Raw genomic sequence first — 21,889 nt, 5'->3', positions numbered from 1 at the left:
TGAAAATCGGCTCAGCCATCTCTGAGAAACATAAGTGAGATTAAACCGTCTTCAGAACACGTTTCGTTTCATAACTTTTGAACCACAAGTTCAATCTTTATAAAATTCAAAAGTTAAGGTTATTTCAGGTAACCCGTTCATTTAAAACCAATTTTGTTCAAATCGGTTGTGTGGTTTTAGAGATAAAGATGTTTCATGATTTTTACATTTTGATACATAACCTCCAAACTAAAAATCCGATTACAATAAAATTGAATAGTGTCTTATAGGACAACAAAACTTTTCATTTGCAATTATTTTAATGAAAATCGGTCCAGCCATCTCTGAGAAAAGTGAGTGAGAATAAAAATCTGCACATACACACACACACACACACACACACACACACACACACACACACACACACACACACATACACACACAACCATACAGAAAATGCTCAGATCATCGAGCTGAGTCGAGTGATATAAGCCATTTGGCGCTTTGGAGCATCTTTATATCTTCGGTTTTGCAAGTGATTGCTATACCTTTCTAGGAGAAAGGCAAACATATTTCCGGTTGTAATACTAGCTGGGTTAACAAATATTTTTATGTGTTCACCGTTGTTTGTTTACTCCTCACATCAACGGTCAGTTTCAAATGACCTACTTTAGTCGGCATAATATTGGAACTACCTGTAACCTGTGCATTCGAAAGTCGGTTTTGTATAGAAGTAGAAAAATTAGTCGGCCACATTTAGGTACATCTGTATTTTAAGCTCAGAAAATGTTGTCAAAATCTGTATAAAAATCTGCATATGTACTGGACATTCTCTTCTTTAAAAAACGCAATAAAGCTTGTTTAACATTTATCCGGTGACTCGTTATAGCACACGCTTACGCACAACATATAAATATAATAAAACCTTCAATACGCTCAACAGCATTTGAATTAATTTTTATTTTTCAACTTTATTAAAAAGTTTAATTCGCGACCTCATAAAAACCAAAAATATCAGTGTCAATCTGTATTATTTCCAGAAAATTTGTAATCTGTATATGCCGATATCTGTATGAAAAATATGTAAAAAATCTGTATATGTGACATCACTGTTTAAGACGAAATGACGAAAGAAGTTGCGTGCGGCTTGCAATGACTCCGAGAAGCGTCGTTATCAAACACAAAGGTGAAAGATTTTAACTCAACTAAGTACATTGTAGTTTTACTACTTATAGATGTTATTGAAATCGATTCCGAAGAGAAATAAAAACTGGTTTGATTTTTATGACATAATAAAGTGTATCACCTTTACGTTTTCACCCTGTATGTGAAAGCGCTCGTCATTTTTTTGGAAACTTTTGACGTGGGACCACGTCTTTATTTTCTATACTGGTATGCATTCTGATAAATTTGGAATGAAACTGGCAAATGTTGTGTCAGATTTCAAACGATAATAACAGCATAACCACATGATGGATGTATGTCGAAATAAAAACCGTAGCGGACATCCCTAATTATTCTTAATCATTTCTCTTCGCAGTTTATTGCTTTCTATAAAATTTCTCTTATGGAATATCTCATATTGTCTCAAATCAATGATCAGTATTCGGCATACAGGGCAAGAGATCAGTCCTTGCTGTGGATTTACTTCTGGATTAAAGTTTATTAAAGTTAATGCAAGTTTTTTAGTTGTTGAGAAGATCCGAAAGAGCAAGTTGTTGTGGTCAGCTGTGGTCGGTGGCAGGAATCCCTTTAAAAACCAACAAAATTGGGGCTCAACCGGGATGCACGATACACATGACCCATGTGGTTCAAGTGATCTAAAGAAGCTCTAGTGATCAATATAGCAACAACAGCAAGCCGGTGGTTGCATATGATACTGCAAAAAGTGCAATTACTGAGGAAGTGAATTCTGCCGCAGATTTATGCCAGGTTGTATCGAATTGAGTGAGTGATAAAAGTGCTCGTAGCAATAGCAAGAAGGAATACCCCGGTTTTGCAATCGAAAGTACGCATTGTATAATCGCTAACAATAGTCGTGCTGGCACTGTGAACCTGATCTTTTGTGTTCCCTTGTACCGTGATCTCGAGCTTTGCGCAAACAAATACTCTTGCAGTCGAGCAAGCCTTACTACACACCAGTGAGTACGTTTCATGCTTACTGGTACTCACAAGGATGAACCCACAAGACAACCCTTACCCTCCTCCTCATTCCCCTTATATTCCACAACATCAATCAAATCCAAATGAAAACACATTTGCGCAATTGGTGGCCCAATTAAACTTCTCTAACATGTCTTTGGCGAGTGTTACTGCTCAAATGGAGGAAATGCGCGGTGAAATGGACATGTTATGAGCAGAGAACTATAGACTCCACAGTGTGATTGGTGAACTTCGTGCTAACCCGCCGCAAGCGTCAAGCACACCGAATCGTAATGAATCGACGCGGGGTGACCGATCACTCGACCGTCATTGTGGTAATCAAGAAGACAATTTCGACTGTTATAGTGAATGTGGATCATATACGTCAAATCGTCATACCCCAACGCGCGGTGGCGGGTGGCGCAATTACGGTGTTGGTGAAGACATTTTGGACGACGTAGGACGTATGCGTGGTGAAGTTAGTACGATGGGATCTGCTAACTTCACCGTTGCGGAAGTTGAATCGGCATTTAACGAGTTCTCCGGAAGTGACTTTTATCCGGTTTTAAAATGGATTCAAGACTTTGAAGAAATGGCTGAGTCGATCGGATTGTCTGACTTGCGGAAATATGTTGTGGCAAAAAGAAAATTGAGTGGGTTTGCAGAGTCATCGTTAAATACAGTGCGTCATGTAACGAACTGGAACGCGTTAAAGGACTTTCTCATCGAAGAATTTCATTGTCGGGAAAACAGTGCAGGGATATACGAACAACTTCGCAATCGCAAACAAAAAGCGACAGAGACAGTGTTTGAATATTTCTTAGTGATGAGGGAGCTTGGGGCAAAAGCCGATCTCGAGGCGGAAGCGATTATATCGTACACAGTGAACGGAATAATGGATAACAGCGCAGAGAAGACAGTGCTATATGGTGCCAGAACAGTGAATGATTTAATGGAGAAACTTCGTATTTATTAAAACATTAAAAGCAGCAAAAGCCTTGCTTGAACTGCCGTGTCGAACTGGAGCCAATCAAAAGTTGCAGATTGTGATATTGTTCATCGTTCAAGAAATAGGGCTGCCGAAACCAGACGTCTAGTTTGCTACAAGTGCCAAGAGCCGGGACACATGATGCGGGATTGCCCGAAAGATAAGCGGTCAGTTAAGATGTGCAATGCGAAGTCTGTTGTGGATGGAGGAACATTTTTGTCTGTTATGATCGGTACTGAGCCCAAGCAAGTGTTCTTCGATTGTGGTGCTGCAGTTTCTCTGATTCGTGTTGACTTGCAGAAAAACTTGCAACTTCCTCTGAATCAAGAAGAGAAACAAGAGTTACATACGCTCAGTGGTCCTGTCTGGACTTTGGGAACAATAGTACTGCAAATACGAATATCTGACACAGTCATGCCGTTGAAGTTCTGTGTGATGGCAATGGAGCATCTAAACATGGAAATGCTGCTCGGACGTAATTTGCTGTTATACGGTGATGTGAAGGTGTCGGTCGCAGGATCAAACTTATTTCCCCAAAAAGACAGCTTCGTGCACTGTATCAACCAGCGTTGCTAAACGAGCGAGAAGCAAAACATATCCACTCCTTTCTGCTCGAGACTGAGATGTGTGCTACGATTCTCCAGTCGTTCGCACACACACTTTCGAGAAACTCTTTATTATCCATGCATTTGCCAGAGCAGCAGCCAGCATACAGCCGCTCGCGAATTCTCTTTTGCTTTTTTACTCACGCCAAATACGCGAGTACTCGAATAAGAGTACTTGACTAGGAGTGCTTGAAAAAATGTGCCCGAAAACGAAAATGCTTCGTTCACCGACTCACGCATGCGGCTTGTCCATCGCTAAACTGATGCCAAGCAGTTTTGCATCGTGCACCGACAGCCGAAAGTGGGGTGATAAATCTATATAGAATCGCATGCTTGAACGTGTATGATATTCGACCACCTACTCGCAGTGATGCCACAATTTCAACTGTATTTCGAATCTCAGAAAATCACCTTGGTGATATTTCAATCTGTATAAATATCTGCATATGTACTGGACATATCCCTTAAAATAAAAAACACAATTATGCACACGTTTATGCGTAACATATAAATATAATGAAACCTCCAATACGCTCAATAGCATTTAGGTTCTTTTTCGATTTTCAACTATATCGATAAGTTTGTTTCGCGACCTCACGAAAATCAATCTGTATAGTTCTGTACTATTTCCAGAAAATCTGTAATCTGTATATACAGATATCTGTATAAAAAAAACGCAAAAATCTGTAAAAGTACTGAAAAATCTGTATATGTGGCATCCCTGCCTACCCATCGAAATATTTTTTTCGCCACTCCGCTTTGTCGTACCTTGTCACTCCGTATCGTCATAATGCGTCTTGACGGTTGTGCTCGCGAGAAAGGGAGGTACACGCGAGTGGGAAAGTACGCGAGCGAGAGTGCGTGTCGGCTTATGAGAAAACTCGCAAGCATCAACGCTCGGTAGTGTTAAATGAAAAAAGGAAAAGAGAATGAGAAACAGTACGACAGGAGTATCTCTAGTGTGAGATTTCGGTAGCGGCGAGAACGCCACTTGGAGTATCGCATGCTTTTTGCGAGCGAGTTTAACAACGCTGGTATCAACACTGTTCCTGAAACTCCAGACGATCTCTTTTCGCACATCGTAAATCCTGCGATACGAGAACGAACGGTTAACCTCGTAAGCAACTATAACCCTCGTATGACGGCATCAACAGACGTCAAATTGAGAATTGTGTTGAAAGAGGAGACCCCAATCCAACAACATCCACGCCGCCTAGCACCGTTGGAAAAAGAAATCGCCCAGAAGCAAGTGGATCAGTGGCTGAAGAATGGTATCATTCAACCCAGTGCATCCGAGTTCAGCAGTCCTATTGTACTGGCCCACAAGAAAGATTGGTCTGGGAGACTATGTGTAGACTACCGACGACTGAATAAAGTGCTAGTTCGCGATCATTTCCCACTACCGCTGATCGAAGATATTCTGGATGACTTACACGGCGCAAGGGTGTTCACCACTTTGGACCTGGAGAATGGTTTCTTCCATGTTCCCGTAGACGACAGCAGCCGCAAATATACTTCCTTCGTAACCCCCTTTGATCAGTACGAATTCCTTGTCACACCATTTGGACTAAGTACGTCTCCAACTGTGTTCCTGAGGTACATCAACGATATATTCCGCGATCTGATCAAAAAGAAGGTGGTAGTCGTCTACATAGATGATTTGTTAATCCCAGCGAAAGATGAACCAGAGGCGTTGAAAAAGTTGACAGAAGTTTTGGCAGTAGCCGAGCAGCATGGTATGAGAATAAAGTGGTCAAAATGCCAGTTCCTTAAGAGGAAAATAGAGTACCTTGGCTACGAGGTTGAAAACGGATCCATGGTGCCAATGGAAAACAAAATTGCATCCATCCAAAATTGTTAACGATTGCTCCGCGTTAAAGATGACAATGGAGAAAAAAGACATCGCTCCGAGAATCGCCGGATGGGCGCTTTTGCTAGAAAAATATAACTACACACTTGAACATCGTCCCGGTGTGCGCATGAAGCACGTCGATGCTTTAAGCCGCAGTCCATCGGTCTACTTTCTGGAAAGCAACGTGATTGAACAAATAAAAGCAAACCAACGCAACGATCAACGATTGCGAGCAGTGATGAAAATTTTGGAAAGTGAAGACTACCGTGACTTTTATCTGGACCATGGAGTGATTTATAAACACTATGCGGGTAGTAAATTGTTGGTAGTTCCAGGTGCGATGCACAATTCAATAATTCGCCAGGTTCACGAACAAGGACACTTTAAGACAAAAAAGATGAAGGAGCTTATTGAACGTGAATATTGGATCGAGGACCTGGAATCGAAATTAGGACGGTTCGTCGAAAACTGCATCCCATGCATCCTGGCGGCTCGGAAGTCTGGAAAAAAGGAAGGCATGCTGCATCCTATTCCTAAAGATGATCGTCCTTTATCTACGTATCTTGTCGATCATTTGGGCCCCCTTACAGCTTCAAAGAAGCTTCAAAAAATGTCAAGCTTCAAAAAATGTCATGGACAAATTTACGCGGACAATGAACCAATCACACGTGAGCATTCCTAGCACAGACGATATGAATAGACACCAACCATTCCCTGTGATATTCTCTGTATCAATATCCAAAAAAAATAACAGAGTCTTCCCGTACCAATAGGTCAATTTATGTTTGCTTCCATGAACCTAGACTAATTTGATGTCTCGAAGGTAACGGTTTTTCGAAAAGTTTGAAACAACCGCTTTCCTTGAACAATTTCTAGACCTGCTGTTAGAGCGTAATAGACACTGATGTCTTGAAAGAAAACATGCCGGTAAAAACAACAGTACCGTATAGTATATGTGGAGCAGAGCTCCGGTAGTTTCTCGTCGTCTATCATTGCAGCGGACACGACTTCTATTCGCATGCAAACAAAACTGCAATGCTACTACTGATGGTAATAGATAGCTTTATCTCATGAATATGATTACCATAAAAACCATAAATTACAAGAATTGAACACGTTTGCAACGGTTATAAGTTATTTTTATTTATTTTTTATCTTCGATATTCATCGAATAATCGTGATCGACATAATATCGAACGAGTAAGTTCCTATAAATACTAATAAATAGAGGAGCAAGAGCCGACGAGTGGTTATAAATTTTTTGTACATTTACTAAGATCTATTAAGAATCTTCTTTTTACACTTCAACATTGATATATATTTTTTTGCCTTTCTCCTAGAAAGGTATAGCAATCACTTGCAAAACCGAAAGTATAAAATACCGATTTGAACAAAATTGGTTTCGAATGAACGGGCTACCTGAAAAACCCTTAACTTTTAAATTTCATAAAGATTGAACTTGTGGTTCAAAAGTTATTTAAAGAAACGTGTTTTGAAGACTGTTTAAACTCACTCATGTTTCTCAGAGATGGCTGAACCGATTTTCATAAAATCAGTGTCAAATGGAAGGTCTAGTTGCCCCATAAGACCCTATTGATTCGTTTTGCAATCGGACTATTACTGTGCCTGTTATGTTAAAAAATGTGAAATCCAGCTATGAAAAGGAACATATTCCGAATATTACTTGGACTCACTCACTTTTCTCAGAGATGGTTGAACCGATTTCCACAAAATTAGTGTCAAATAATAAGTCTAGCTGCCGCATAATACCTTATTGAATTTTGCTGTAATCGGACTGTAACTTTGTCTGTAATGTACCGAAATGTGAAAATCACGAAACTTCATTATCTCAGAAACTACACAACCGCTTTGATCAATATTATTATCAGATGAGCGGGCTAGTTAAGTGTTAACTGATGAATTATGATTGAGCACGTGGTTTCAAATTTTGGCTGCCTATACGTTCCCATTTTATTTGATTATAATCGAACTTAAGCAAACGTTATGTATTGAATTGTTAATAAAACAAGGAAAGTCTATTATCTCAAAGAATACATGACTTATTTGAACATAACTAGTGTCATACGAACGAGTCATCTCTCAACCTTACAAATAACAAACTTCATAACAATTTGATATGTGGCTCAAAAGTTATGGACAGAAAAGAAATTCAAAGACTATTTAAAACTACCCTGCTTTGATCGATATATGTGGCCTCAACATAATTTGAATGTAGTATCGTACTATTTGAACATTTCAAATTCCTTGATTGCTTGCGATGTGTTTAAAATCGACGAATCGGCCATAAGATATGATCAAAGTCAAATAACAAATCGTTCAAAATGATTGGTTTTATCGAAATGACAACATTCTCGACTTTTGGCTTCTGTACATCGCCTTAATTCTGAATATATTCATATTGGGTGGTATTCGGTCATTTTCAGCAGATTTTCTGGCATCAATCTGACACCGGAAATACCCATATTGATACTTCCCAATTTTGGAGTTATTTTTGTTGTTTTCCCGAAATTAAAAGTGGTCGTCTTTAAATTCAAAATGGTGTCCAAGGTCAATGTTTGGTTTCTATGCATCATCTCGATTACGGAAATATCCATATTGAGCATTATTCGGTCATTTTCGACTGTTTCCTAAAAGTTGCAATTTAAAATGGTGCCCGAGGTCAATTGCTAGCTTATTGCATCATTTTGGTTCCAGAGTTACTCATATTGGATAGTATTTGTTTATTTTAGGCTGTTTTTCCCAAACCGGTAGTCGCCATCTTGGATTTCAAAATGGTATTTAAGATAATTTTTGGCATCTGAGCGTCATTCTGGTTGTAGAAAAACCCATTTTGGGTGTTATTCGATCATTTTCGGCTGTTTCCCAGAAACCGGAAGTCGCCAACCTAGAATCCAAAATGGGGCCTGTGGTCGATTTCAGCTACTGTGTATCATTATTCCCGGAGATACTCATGTTAGACGGAAATCGGCCATTATTGGCTGTTTTCCAGAAACCAGAAGTTGCCATACTACAATTTCTAATGGTGTCTGAGGTCAATTTAAGCTTCTTGCAACATTCTGGCTCCGGAGATACTCAAAATGGGTGGTATTTGGTAACTTTGAGCTGTTTTTCAGAAACCGAAAGTCGTCATTTTGGACTTTAAAATTGCCTGTGGAATCAATTTCTGTTATCTGGGCGTAATTCTGGTTCCGAAAACATTCATATTAAATGGTATTTGGTCATTTCCGGCTGTTTGCCAGACACCGGAAGTCACCATCTTAAAATTCAAGATTGTGTCTGTGATCAATTTTTAGCTTCTGTCCATTTTTCTGGTTCCGTAGATACTCATATTTAATGGGAATCGTCCATATCAGACCGTTTTCCAGAAACCGGAAGTTGCCATCTTACAATTCAAAATGTTGTCTGAAGTCGATTTGTGGCTCCGGTGCATCATTACGGTTCCGGAAATACCCATATTTGGTGGTATTTGCTCGTTTGCCGCTGATTTTTCGAAACCGGAAGTCGCCATTTTGGATTTCTTAATGACATTTGAAGATAATTCCGATCGCTTTTAGCTCCTCAGTATCATTCTAGATTCGGATATTATTATATTGGGTGGAAGTCGGCCATTCTGGTTGTTTTCCAGAAACCGGAAGTTGCCATCTTACAATCCAAAATGTTGCCTAAGGTCGATTATGGAACAAATTTTTTACCACTTAAAACATTCACCTGCCAAATATGGTTCCATTCAGTTGGTTAGCTCTCGAGATGTGCAGAAATTTGTGTCTCATTTGTATGGAACCCCTCCCTTCCAGACAAGGGAGGGGCGTCGAACCATTATGGACATATTTGTTACCCCTTATAACATCCACATGCCAAACTCGGTTTCATTCGCTTGGTTTGTTCTTGAGTTGTGCAGAAATTTATGTTTCATTTGTATGGGACCCCTCGTTTCCAGAAGAGGGAGGGGTCTCAAACTATAATATGAACCTTTATCGGCACTAAAAACCCCTACATACAAATTTTCACGTCGATCGGTTCGGTAGTTTTCGAGCCTATATGGATCAGACAGACAGACCGGAATGCATTTTTATATGTATAGATTACATTATCAATATTTTAGAAGCTTAAGAGTGAATATACATTTATTGGATTGAAGCGTTCATGTAAATCTGTTGAAACAAATAAAAGTTTGAATGAGAAAGGCTAGATCTGACCGCTAGGTGGATTAATTTAGGTTTTATTTTTAACTTTACGAATAAAATAATATACTTATATTAGCTGTCTTCTTAATACAGTGAATGGAATTGTTGGTAAATGTAACAAACTTGTGGAACAAATAAATAAATCTATTTAAATTTTAACTTCGTTATAATTGTTAAATGTTGTTTGCACAAAAAATACTACAGGTACAACATCACCAAATGCAAACGAAGTTCTTTCGAGTGTAACTAAATATATTTCTGTAAAAATGAAGGGAGGGTGAGAATTAAAATACGTAATTCAATGAACAAACGAATTAATTGTGTCTAATTATAGTAATTACAGTATTTAGTCTCACGTCACCATTTCATACAACCTTGTATGAAAAAACATGGCTGTATACCTTGTAGTATTTTTCTAATGTTCAAATCGGTACATCTTCGGGGATTCTATCCCAAAGTGATTTTTCCTGCTGTTACGACACTATTTTATGCGTTATTAAATAAGCATATTAAAACTCCTTTTTTCGTTTTTTTGAATTTTTTTGAATTACATACATGAAAACTAGCCCCCCCTAGAAATTTTCCTTAGTTGCGCCCATGAGTATAGCTTATTTACTTACACTTCTACAAGTACTGGAAAAGCTGCATCACGAAGCTCTTCCCGCCAACTAGGCGGCAGCAGTAGTTGAACTGCAGCTCGAGTTCCGTGTGGAAGCGGTATTTCGAAAGACCTTTGAGCCGGAAGCGCAAGTTCTTGTAGTTTATTTGTATATGCAGGTCTAGTATCAAAAAGAATCTGAAGTAACCGATGATTTGAAGCTAGGTGGACAACTGTAAAGAAAGAATACCACGATATTGATTAAAACTAGTTGATAACTTTTGAAATTTTACTCGATGTAAGTATAAGCTTTTATGTGAACAAGCTATGAATTTACACATTTATATGCATACTTATGCATTGATAAGCGCCCTAATTTCCTACATTTTTGTTTAAAGAGTAAGAAACGGCCTAATCAGAGGCACCTATTTCAAAGAGTCGAAAAAAGCGAGCTTCAAACTTTCGAATTTTTAAAAATATTGAAAATTTTACAGGAAACTCTGATGGAAACGAAAACTTTGATTATCTAGCAGTCTCGCGAATATAAAAAATACCGTTAATAACAAAGAATTCTTTGAACAAACATCAATAAAAAATCAATCTGTTTGATATTGCCGATGCTAGTCATGAGTATAAACATCGAAATTCTGCTGTGATATCAAACTATAACCGTCTTCTTCAAGACGTTACATCCTTGTTAATGAAGTGTTGTGAATTTTTTGAAACGGACTAAGCACCGTGAGCAGAACGTTCGGAACTTTTCTGGTTGAAATCGGATTTGTTTCGTATTTACCGCTGATTATGGACAGAATCAACGAATTGTAATAAACATCCCACTGCTGTGTATTTGCAGCAGCATCAAACCACAGTTGCAGTTTAGTAGTAACCATTCATTATGCTCTTCCAAATACATGTAATGGCCTAGAAAAAGGCCGATTACTGCAATTGCAATTTTCATTCAATTATTGCATAAATGCTTCATAGTCAGATCGCGTGCGATATCCGCTCTAACAAAATATTTTTTTCGAACGTTGGAGAATGATATAACTGTAAATAGAGGCGTGACTTCTTTATTTCCAGTTATATCACTCTCCAACGTTCGAAAAATTGCGCCGTGGTCAAATCGCTTACGGTATCCGCACTGACATAATAAATAAGTCACTCTTTAATTTCCAGTTAATCCATTCTCCAACGTTCGTTTGTTGCAATACTAATGTACGAAAAATGTATCTCATTCTATTCTGGTTAAGACCTATCTTCAGAATAGCCCCGCCTTAACTTCAAGTTCCCACAGTTTGACTTAGTTTTGTAATACGTATGTACAAAAAATTAATTTTTGTGGACATTCTGTCGAGCCGGACGGATAAAGACAACAAAGTAACATTGTATCATTTCGTGTTACGGCTTGGAAGGAGACAATGTTTCCGTTCCCGTCGCATGGAAGCAGGTTGTTACGTGTTTGATATTGCCGATCGTAGACATGAGTATGAAGGACAAAATTCTGCTGAGATGTCAAACTACAACCGTTTTGTTTTAAGACACGATAGCGTGAGTGTTGCATTTCTGTAACCTGCTGCCATCCAGCACGAGAACAAGGATAAATTACAACCGACCCTCCTCAGGGTCACCAACACGTTCTTGAGGCAATGTTGAATTTTTCTTGCCTTGCAAATGCTGAAATTTGCAGTTTTACGTTTGTTACACATGATGAAAAATCTTAACTACCTCAATCACATAATTGTAGAGCACCTATTAGGTGCTATTATATTTCACAGCAGTAACAACACCGCCAAGTTTGTTCAATTATCATTATTTCGGATAACCATTCGCCGATGATTCTAGTTCTCCCGTTTTCTTTAGTAGAATTGCCTGCCATTTCCAATAATTCTGCAGCTACCGAAAACTCCATAACAGCCGCTAGATAGACAAATTTATTTCAAATTCAGTTTTTTGAAATATGAGAACGGATTCGAACTATTTCAAAAAGAAGAGGGCAATGTCACTAAGAGCGAAAAGCCAAATTGACGCAGAATATCTTTCTAGGGATTATTAACATTGGGAAGATAACGGGTGTTGAATAAAAAATGAGAATTTTTTCAATACCTTTCAGTAACTCAAATACAGTGCGTAAAATTTTCTTTCTCCAAGAAAATTGCTCTTTGGGCTCCCTAGAAACAGTAGGCGTGTTTGGTTTTGCTAGTTTGAATTTAGTCAAAGCAAAGATGGCGTCGAAACAGCACGTGCTCCGCGAACGCATTGTACGGTTCTACGAAACGCATTTCCAGCAAGGAAAAAAGTTCACGGTGACAGATTTTAAGGAAGAAAATGTACCTGTCAGTACGGTATATCGTATCCTGGGTTCCCTGAACGTAGAGCGGAAGGTCGGAAGTGGTCGTCCGGTGACGATAATGACGAAGCAGAGGAAGACATCGTTAAAGAAGCTGTTTGACAACAAGGACGCAACCAGCCTGCGTGACGCCGGTCGGTAATATGGCTGCTTCCACGTATTGATCCATCGGACCCTCAAGATGGAAGGAATCGTCTGCAGGAAGAAGACGAGGTCGCCGGAGTACACGGAGGAGCAGATTGAGACGGTTAAAACACAGTGTCGGTGGATGACCAAAAAATACCGCGGGACGTCTTTCGTTCTGGACGACGAAAGCTATTTTCCGCTGTCCAAAACGCATATTCCAGGAAATGATAATTACTACTCCAGCGACAAGTCATCCACACCGCCTGAAGTGAAATACAAGTTGAAGCACAAGTTTGAAAAACAGGTTATGTTGTACATCGCCATTTCCGACCGGGGCATTTCAAAGCCTTGGTTCAAGCCGAGCGGTCTGGCAATCAACCAACAAATCTATCAAGAAGAGTGCCTCGATAAAATCCTGCTGCCGTTCCTGAACGAGCATCACGCGGATGGGAAGTACGTCTTCTGGCCAGACAAGGCTTCTTCCCATTACGCCAAGAAGACGCTGGCGTATCTTGAGGAGAAAAAGATACCGTTCGTGCCGAAAGATCGTAACCCAACAACTTTGCCCCAGTGCCGCCCAATAGAGGATTTCTTTGGCTCACTCAGTGCCCTAGTATATAAAAACAATTGGAGGGCCAAGGATACGAAGCAACTGACTACAAGAATCCGGAATTGTATCCGGAAAATGGACGTAAGTGCCGTACAACGTTCTTGTGAGAGCATCGCAACAAAGTTGCGTCGAACTGCAGACCACGGCCCTTACTCAAACATTCACTGATATTTTTTTACGTAAGGGTTTTTTTGAAAATTTTTTGACTTTGGCACAATGATACCGGAACTGGTTTGTCTCAGAGGACAAGGAGGCGGGAGGAATCTGTTTGCTAGAACGTGGAGCTAACTGCTGCGGTATGGCTTACAGCATCGAACGTTTTCACATTTGAAAAGCATATTGTGACTCGCGAACATGGTCTTCATACCACTGATGGTCTGGAAAATTGGAGGTGTCGCGTGGCTGTACAGGTTCCTTGTACTCAGCTACAACCGGAAACCCGTCGATGACTAAGGCACTCCAAACTTGAGCCAGTGCCTCACCAGCTGCTGAAAAGTTTTTCTTCTCTCAATCCGGGGCTATGGTCTTACCTCTTTCGTTGAGGTGAGAACCGTAAGAATCAGCTGGAAGGATTAATCCGGCTAGTTGTGAACTGAGAGGTACCATTTTCCATTCAACGCGCTCCTTCTTGGTGCATTTGTCATTATAAATATATTATCAAGGTTGTATTTACGGCACGGTTTTCAATTCAACGGCATAAGCGATGACCTTGGGATAACTACAAAAATATTAAATAGAGGATTAAATTAGAAACAATTCTAATTTTTATTTGTCTACACAAACCGAAGGTTCTCGTCCGGACCACCATCGTCGAAGAATATCATGACTGGTTTAACAGTTCTGTTTTCAGTTTTCATGGAACTTTCAAAAGCCTAAAATTCCATCAGCGATTCCAGATCTCTGGAGTGCGTTGCTGCATTGGAAACATCATGTTTTAGGCTGCATATAGCCACATACGTAGGCCCTAAATATGTAATTGATTCAGCAAACCTTAACCCATTTGGTTTGATAACGATTGCACTATATACCGGAGGCGTTAATTTATGTTTGGGTGCCAGCACTCAATCGTGGGCAGGTAAACTGATCTGGTATTCCAGATGCATTAATAGTGGCGATTGTTCGTGGGGTGCTGTGAGCCCAATCGGCACTTTAGCCTTGTCGTCCTAGCTGTGAAATACGACCTGATCGGGACCAAGTATAGAAGCAACAGACTCTATGTTGCGAATAGTGGAAACACCGAACTGGCGTCGGTGTGCTGTTTGTGGTCTTCAGCTTGAGCCTTGCACAATTTGACCTAAAAAGAACGTTAAAATTTAATACTCAGATAAACAATTCTGATCAATATTACCGGTACTGTAGTGACGTGACGTTTTATTTCCAAATTTCTGAAGTTTTTCGGAAGTAGACGAAGGTACAGCCCACTCCGAGATTTATCGAATCCTTTTTCCTTGATGGCCTCATGTAAATCGTCCAACGTTCGATATACTTTCAGCATTTCTGTTCGTCGTTTTGAATCAGCAGCCGTTTTCAAAAGAACTAAATCTACAATTGTTTCAATTAACCTATTATTGCCCTCGAACCTTGGTCTTCCTGGCTCATTGTGTAATACCAATGCCTCAGACCTGGTCTCATCAGCGGTTTGCAAATTTTCTGTTATTCTTTTTCGATTCCTTCGGAATTTTCACTTTTTTTTGGCCGTTGTCAGAGCTTGCTCTTTCGCTCTGATATTGAGTTTTAGTTTTTTTATTTAGCGGTTTCCCTTATCATCCAGTCCAACATCTTTAGCCAAGATTAAAGCGTCCTTTCTACAGGCCTTCCAAGAAATTAGGAAACACTTTTGATTCTCATAAACACTTGCATAACATATCCATGGACAGGAATATTCTTGTCCATGCATGTTCCTCGGATTAGGAATGAATCGCGACATTCCGTTCTCACAGACAGGTTCTGAAATAATAGCCGCGTGTGTATGATTAAAAAGCATTTTCCAATGCACTTAGCTATTCTACTTATTTCATAAGAACGATTCCTTATTGTTTTTCTATAGCATTCGAATTCAAAATTCGACGCTCCGTTTTCGCTGAGAACGAAGCGAGACGGCCACATGGCAAATAACCTAAAATAATAATAATAATAGATACCGAACGTATTTTCGATTGAGTAAATAACGAGTATGTGTTCGCGAGTAAATTGAGTGAGACAGAAGAATACAAGTAAATAGCTAAGTAATTAAAAGTGCTAGGACAGGACGACAAAACGAAGAATCAGACAAGAGAATTGTTTCTCTCCGATTCTTTTGACAGAGTAGAATTAAGTTGAATTATTTTAATAAATTTAATCTTGTTTCATCAAGCGTTCCGTATGGTCGAATGAATGCGTACAGGACTCTGAGATGTTTTATTCGGATTCTTCCCAAGTCCGGACGGAGTCTACACGGGTAGGCTCCGCATTTATGGTGTCAGAAGTGGGGTCGAAAAACCACTTTCTGGAAAGTAAATTAAGTTTAAATCAAGTTTTTCAGTAAATTAGTTAGTTAATCAGTGTGGGCTCAAGAAAAAAACCTAAATTAATCCACCTAGCGGTCAGACTCAGCCTTTCTCATTCAAACTTATTATTGTATTTGTTCTAATTCAAACTTATTTTGTAAAAATAAAGTTACGTGCACGCTTCAATCCAATAGATGTATATTCACTTTTTAGGTTCTAAAAAATTGATGTTGTAATCTATACCTATAAAAATGCAGTCCGGTCTGTCTGTCTGTCTGTCTGTCTGTCTGTCGGTCTGTCTGTCTGTCTGTCTGATCCATATTGGCTCGGAAACTACCTAACCGATCGTCGTGAAAATTTGTATGTAGGGGATTTAGGGGCCGAGAAAGGTTTTCATGATATTTTGAGACCCCTCCCTCTTCTGGAAGGGAGGGCCCCCATACAAATGAAACACAAATTTCTGCACATCTCGAAAACTAACCAAACAAATGAAACCAAATTTGGCATGTGGATGTTTTAGGAGTGACAAATATGTCCATATTAGTTCGACAACCCTCCCTCTTCTGGAAGAGAGGGGTTCCATACAAATGAAACTTAAATTTCTGCATATCTAGAGAACTAACCAAGTAAATAGAACCAAATTAGGTAGGTGGATATTTTTGGGTGTAACAAATATATCGATAATGATTTGACACCCCTCCCTCTTCAACAAGGGAGGGGTCCCATACAAATGAAACATGAATTTCCCACAGCTCGAGAACCAATCAACCAAATACAATCAAATTTGGTATGTGGATGTTTTTAGGAGTAACAAATATGTCCATATTGGTTCGAAACCCCTCCCGCTTCTGGAAGGGAGGGATTCCATACAAATAAAACACAAATTTCTGCACATCTAGAGAACTTACCAAGTAAATAGAACCAAATTTGGTAGATGGATGTTCTTAAGGGTAACAAATATATCCATAATGGTTTGACACCCCACCCCCTTCTATAAGGGAGGGGTCCCATAAAAATGATACTCAAATTTCGCACAGCTCGAGAACCAATCAAGCGAATATAACCAAATTTGGCAAGTGAATGTTTGTAGATGTAACAAACATGTCCATAATGTTTCGACACCCTTCCTTCTTCTGGCATGTCTCCAAATGCCATTTTAAAATCCAAGATGGCGACTTCCGGTTTCTGAAAACCAGCGGCAAATGACCAAATACCACCCAATATGAGTATTTCCGGAATTGTTATGATGCACTGAAGCCACAGATCGACCTCAGACCACTTTTTTAATTGTAAGATGGCGACTTCCGGTGTCTGAAAATCAGCCGAAAATGACCAAATTTCACCCAATATGAGTGTTTCTTCAACCAGAATGACGCGCAGAGGCCAAAAACTGTCCCCTAATGCCATTTTGAAATCCAAGATGGCGACTTCCGGTTACTGAAAAACAGCCGCAAATGACCAAATACCACCCAATTTGGGTATTTCTGGAATTGTTATAATACACTGAAGCCAAAAATCGACCTCTGACAACATTTTGAATTGAGGCGTTGCGGAACAGGGTGGTCTAAAGACCATTTTTTTCGAAAATGAGTTTTTTGCATAAACCGCATCTACTCAAGAAGCTGAAGTTGGGAGATTGAGAAAATTTCGGAAAATCAAATTTTAAAGCTGATTTATTCCGTGTTGAAAATTCGTCCGAAACAGAATGGCAGTTTTGCTTCGGAACAGAGTGGTCTATGTACATAAATCAATGTAATACTATCATGTAACACGTAACATGTAGCTTATTACATGTGATAAGGAACATGCCACTTGTTTTGTACATGATATGTAACATGTTACACGTAGTGTAACACGAAAAATGTAACATGTAGAATATTATGTAATATGTAATATCTTGTGTTACATGTAATGTAACACGTGACATTTTACATGTGACATGCTATATGTATCATATAACATGTGACACTAGCCATTTTATACGATTTAACGTCATTTTCTTTGTCATTTACCGGGTGTGTGTACATAGACCACGCTGTTCCGAAACGATTCGAGGATTCCAGTGAATATATATATGAAGTCACAGTGGTCTATGTACATTGGTGAGATGAAATCACCGATTTCGCAAAGAAACTGTTAATTTTATGTATCCCAATGTTAAACCACTTCATAACTTTTATATTAGAACATTTTGTTTGAAAGAATCCGTTGAACAGAATTTTATTCAGAGATTTTTCGAAAATTGCTTCTCCTGAACAATTTGCTCGATGGCACATAGACCACTCTGGTTCGCAACGGCTCAATTGTAAGATGGCGACTTCCGGTGTCTGGAAAACAGCCGGAAATGACAAAATTTCACCCAATATGAGTGTTTTTTCAACCAGAATGACGCTCAGAGGCCAGAAATTGTCTCCTAATGCCAACTTTTGGATATTAATGGCGACTTCCGGTTTCTGAAAACCAGCGGCAAATGACCAAATACCACCCAATATGAGTATTTCCGGAATTGTTATGATGCACTGAAGCCACAAATCGACCTCAGACAACATTTTGAATTGTAAGATGGCGACTTCCGGTGTCTGAAAATCAGCTGAAAATGACCAAATTTCACCCAATATGAGTGTTTCTTCAACCAGAATGACGCTCAGAGGCCAAAAACTGTCCCCTAATGCCATTTTGAAATCCAAGATGGCGACTTCCGGTTTCTGAGAAACAGCGGCAAATGACCAAATACCACCCAATTTGGGTATTTCTGGAATTGTTATAATGCACCGAAGCCAAAAATCGACCTCAGATAACATTTTGAATTGTGAGATGGCGACTTCCGGTGTCTGAAAATCAGCCGAAAATTATCAAATTTCACCCAATATGAGTGTTTCTTCAACCAGAATGACGTTCAGAGGCCAAAAACTGTCCCCTAATGCCATTTTGAAATCCAACATGGTGACTTCCGGTTTCTGAAAACCAGCGGCAGATGACCAAATACCACCCAATATGGGTATTTCTGGGATTTTTATGATGCACTGAAGCCACAAATCGACCTCAGACAACATTTTGAATTGTAAGATGGCGACTTCCGGTGTCTAGAAAACAGCCGAAAACGACAATATTTCACCCAATATGGAGGTTTCTTCAACCAGATGGACGCTCAGAGGCCAAACATTGTCTCCTAACGCCATTTTGAAATCCAAGATGGCGACTTCCGGTTTCTGAGAAACAGCGGCAAATGACCAAAGACCACCTAATATGGGTATTTCCAGTATTGTTATGATGGACTGTAGCCACAAATCGACCTCAGACAACATTTATAATTATAAGATGGCGACTTCCGGTGTCTGGAAAACAACCGAAATGGACCAAATACCACCCAATATGAATGTTTCTTCAACCAGATTGACGCTCAGAGGCCAGAAATTGTCTTCTAATGCCATTTTAGAATCCAAGATGGCGACTTACGGTTTCTGAAAAATAGCCTGAAGTGACCAAATACCACCCAATATGTGTATCACCGGATCCAGATGCAAGTAGCTAAAAATTGACCTCAGACACCAGTTTGAATTGTTAAATGGCAACTTCTGGGAAAAGCCGAAAATAACCGAATACTACTACATATGGATATTTCCGTAATCGAAATGATGTATAGGAGCCAAGCATTGACCCTGGACACCATTGTGAATTCGAAGATGACCACTTTCAGTTTCTAAAAAAAAACGAAAATAACTGAAATGCATTCAATATATTTTCGGAATAGAGGTGATGCACAAAAGCCAAAAGTCGAGGATGTTGTCATTCCGATAAAACCAATCATTTCAAATGATATAAACAAATCGCAAGGAATCAATTAATTTGAAATGTTTAAAATTATTAAATTAAACACTAAAATAGGCGAAACGAAGTTTGCCGGGTCAGCTAGTCAATACATATATAAATGCAGTCTGGTCTGTCTGTCTGTCTGATCCATATAGGCTTGAAAACTACCGAACCGATCGTTGTAAAAATTTGTGTGTAGGGGTTTTTAGTGCCGATAAAGGTTCCTATGATAGTTTGAGACCCCTCCCTCTTCTTGAAGGGAGGGGTCCCATACAAATGAAACACAAGTTTCTGCACAACTCAAGAACAAACCAAGCAAATGAAACCGAATTTGTCATGTGGATGTTTTAAGGGCTAACAAATAACGCCCCTCCCTTTTCTGGAAGGGAGGGGTTCCAAGCAAATGAAACACAGATTTCTGCACATCTCGAGAACTAATCAACTAAATGGAACCAAATTTGGCAGGTAAATGTTTATAGTGGTATCAAATATGTCCATAATGTTTTGACACCCCTCCTTCTTTTGAAGTGAGGGGTGCCATACAAATGAAACACAAATTTCTGCACGTCTCGAGAACTAACCAACTAAATGGAACCAAATTTGGAGGGTGAATGTTTTCAGAGGTAACAAATATGCACTGTACCTCTGAGTAACAAATATGTGCATAATGGTTTGACACCCTCCCCCCCCTCCACTTTTCTATAAGAGAGGAGTGCAAATTTTGCACAGCTCAAGAACCAATTAGGAAAATACAACCAAATTTGGTATATGAATGTTTTTAGAGGTAACAAATATGTTCCATAATGGTCGACGCCCCTCCCTCTTCTGGAAGCACATGTTTCTGCACAAATTTCTGCACATCTCGCGAACTAATCAACTAAATGGAACCATATTTGGCAGGTGAATGTTTTGAGTGGTAACAAATATGTTCCATAATCGACCTCAGGATTTTGGATTGTAACATCCGGTTTCTGGAAAACAGCCAAAGAAGGACGATTTCCACCCAATATAATAATATCCGGATCTAGAATGATACCCAGGAGCTAAAATTGACCACAGATACCATTTTGTATTCTAAGATGGCGACTTACGACTTCTGAAAAACAGCTGAAAATGACCAAATACTACCCAATATGAGTGTTTCTTTAACCAGTATGACGTTCAAAATTCTGAAATTGTCTCCAAATGCCATTATGAAATCCAAAATGGCGACTTCCGGTTTCGGAAAAACAGCGGCAAACGACCAAATACCACCCAGTGTGGGTATTTCCGGAATCGTAATGATACATTGGAGCTACAAATCGACTTCAGACAATATTTTGAATTAAGGGATGGCAACTTCCGGTTTCTGGAAAACAGCCTGAAATGGACGACTATCATTATATATGAGTATCTCAGGATCCAGGAAGATGCACAGAAGCTAAAAATTGAGCACAGTCACAATCTTGAATTTTAAAATGATAACTTCCGTTGTCTGGCAAACAGCCGGAAATGAGCAAATACCATTCAGAATGTTGCAAGAAGCTAAAAATTGATCTCAGAAACCATTATGAATTGTAGGATGGCAACTTCTGATTTCTGGGAAACAGCCAGAAATGGCCGATTTCCATCTAACATAAGTATCTCCGGATCTAGAATGATACACAGTGTCAGATTGGTGCCAGAAAATCTGCTGCCGAATACCACCCAATATAAATATATTCAGAATTAAGGCGATGTACAGAAGCCGAATGTCGAGGATGTTGTCATTTCGATAAAACCAATCATTTCAAACGATTTGTTATTTGACTTTGATCATATCCTATGGCCGATTCGTCGTGCATTTGCAGACTTTAAACACAAAGCAAGGAAGCAATGAATTTGGAACGTTCAAATTGTACGACACCACATTTAAATTATGTTGAGGCCACATATATCGATCTAAGCAGGTATAGTTTTAAATAGTCTTTGAATTTCTTTTCTTTCCATAACTTTTAAGCCACATATCAAATTGTTATGAAGTTTGTTATTTGTAAGTTTGAGAGATGACTCGTTCCTATGACACTAGTTATGTTCAAATAAGACATGTAATCCTTGAGATAATAGACTTTCGTTGTTTTATTAGCAATTTAATACAAAACGGTTGCTTAAGTTCGATTATA

At 39.2% G+C, this 21,889-nt stretch overlaps 2 protein-coding genes across 2 annotated transcripts in view; both read left to right on the top strand.

Annotated features, from left to right (window-relative positions):
* The first annotated feature begins 2,272 nt into the window (after positions 1 to 2,272).
* Positions 2,273 to 5,575, top strand: LOC129719903 (uncharacterized). Its single transcript, XM_055671317.1, has 4 exons — positions 2,273 to 2,315; positions 2,394 to 3,086; positions 3,165 to 3,584; positions 4,776 to 5,575. The coding sequence occupies exons 1-4, from the start codon at positions 2,273 to 2,275 to the stop codon at positions 5,573 to 5,575; spliced, it is 1,956 nt and encodes a 651-aa protein (XP_055527292.1).
* Positions 5,576 to 12,897: 7,322 nt separating this feature from the next.
* Positions 12,898 to 21,889, top strand: part of LOC129719902 (uncharacterized protein DDB_G0292186-like) — a gene marked incomplete at its 3' end in the record, with an annotated part of 12,112 nt that continues 3,120 nt past the window's right edge. The window contains exon 1 of the mRNA XM_055671316.1: positions 12,898 to 13,533. Within this exon, the coding sequence (XP_055527291.1) occupies positions 12,898 to 13,533 (636 nt within the window). The remainder of the gene's footprint in view (positions 13,534 to 21,889) is intronic.

This window comes from Wyeomyia smithii, chromosome 2 (genome assembly GCF_029784165.1).
Source record: "Wyeomyia smithii strain HCP4-BCI-WySm-NY-G18 chromosome 2, ASM2978416v1, whole genome shotgun sequence".
Taxonomy (NCBI): Eukaryota; Metazoa; Arthropoda; class Insecta; order Diptera; family Culicidae; genus Wyeomyia; species Wyeomyia smithii.
This window is presented reverse-complemented; position numbering and strand designations above follow the sequence as displayed.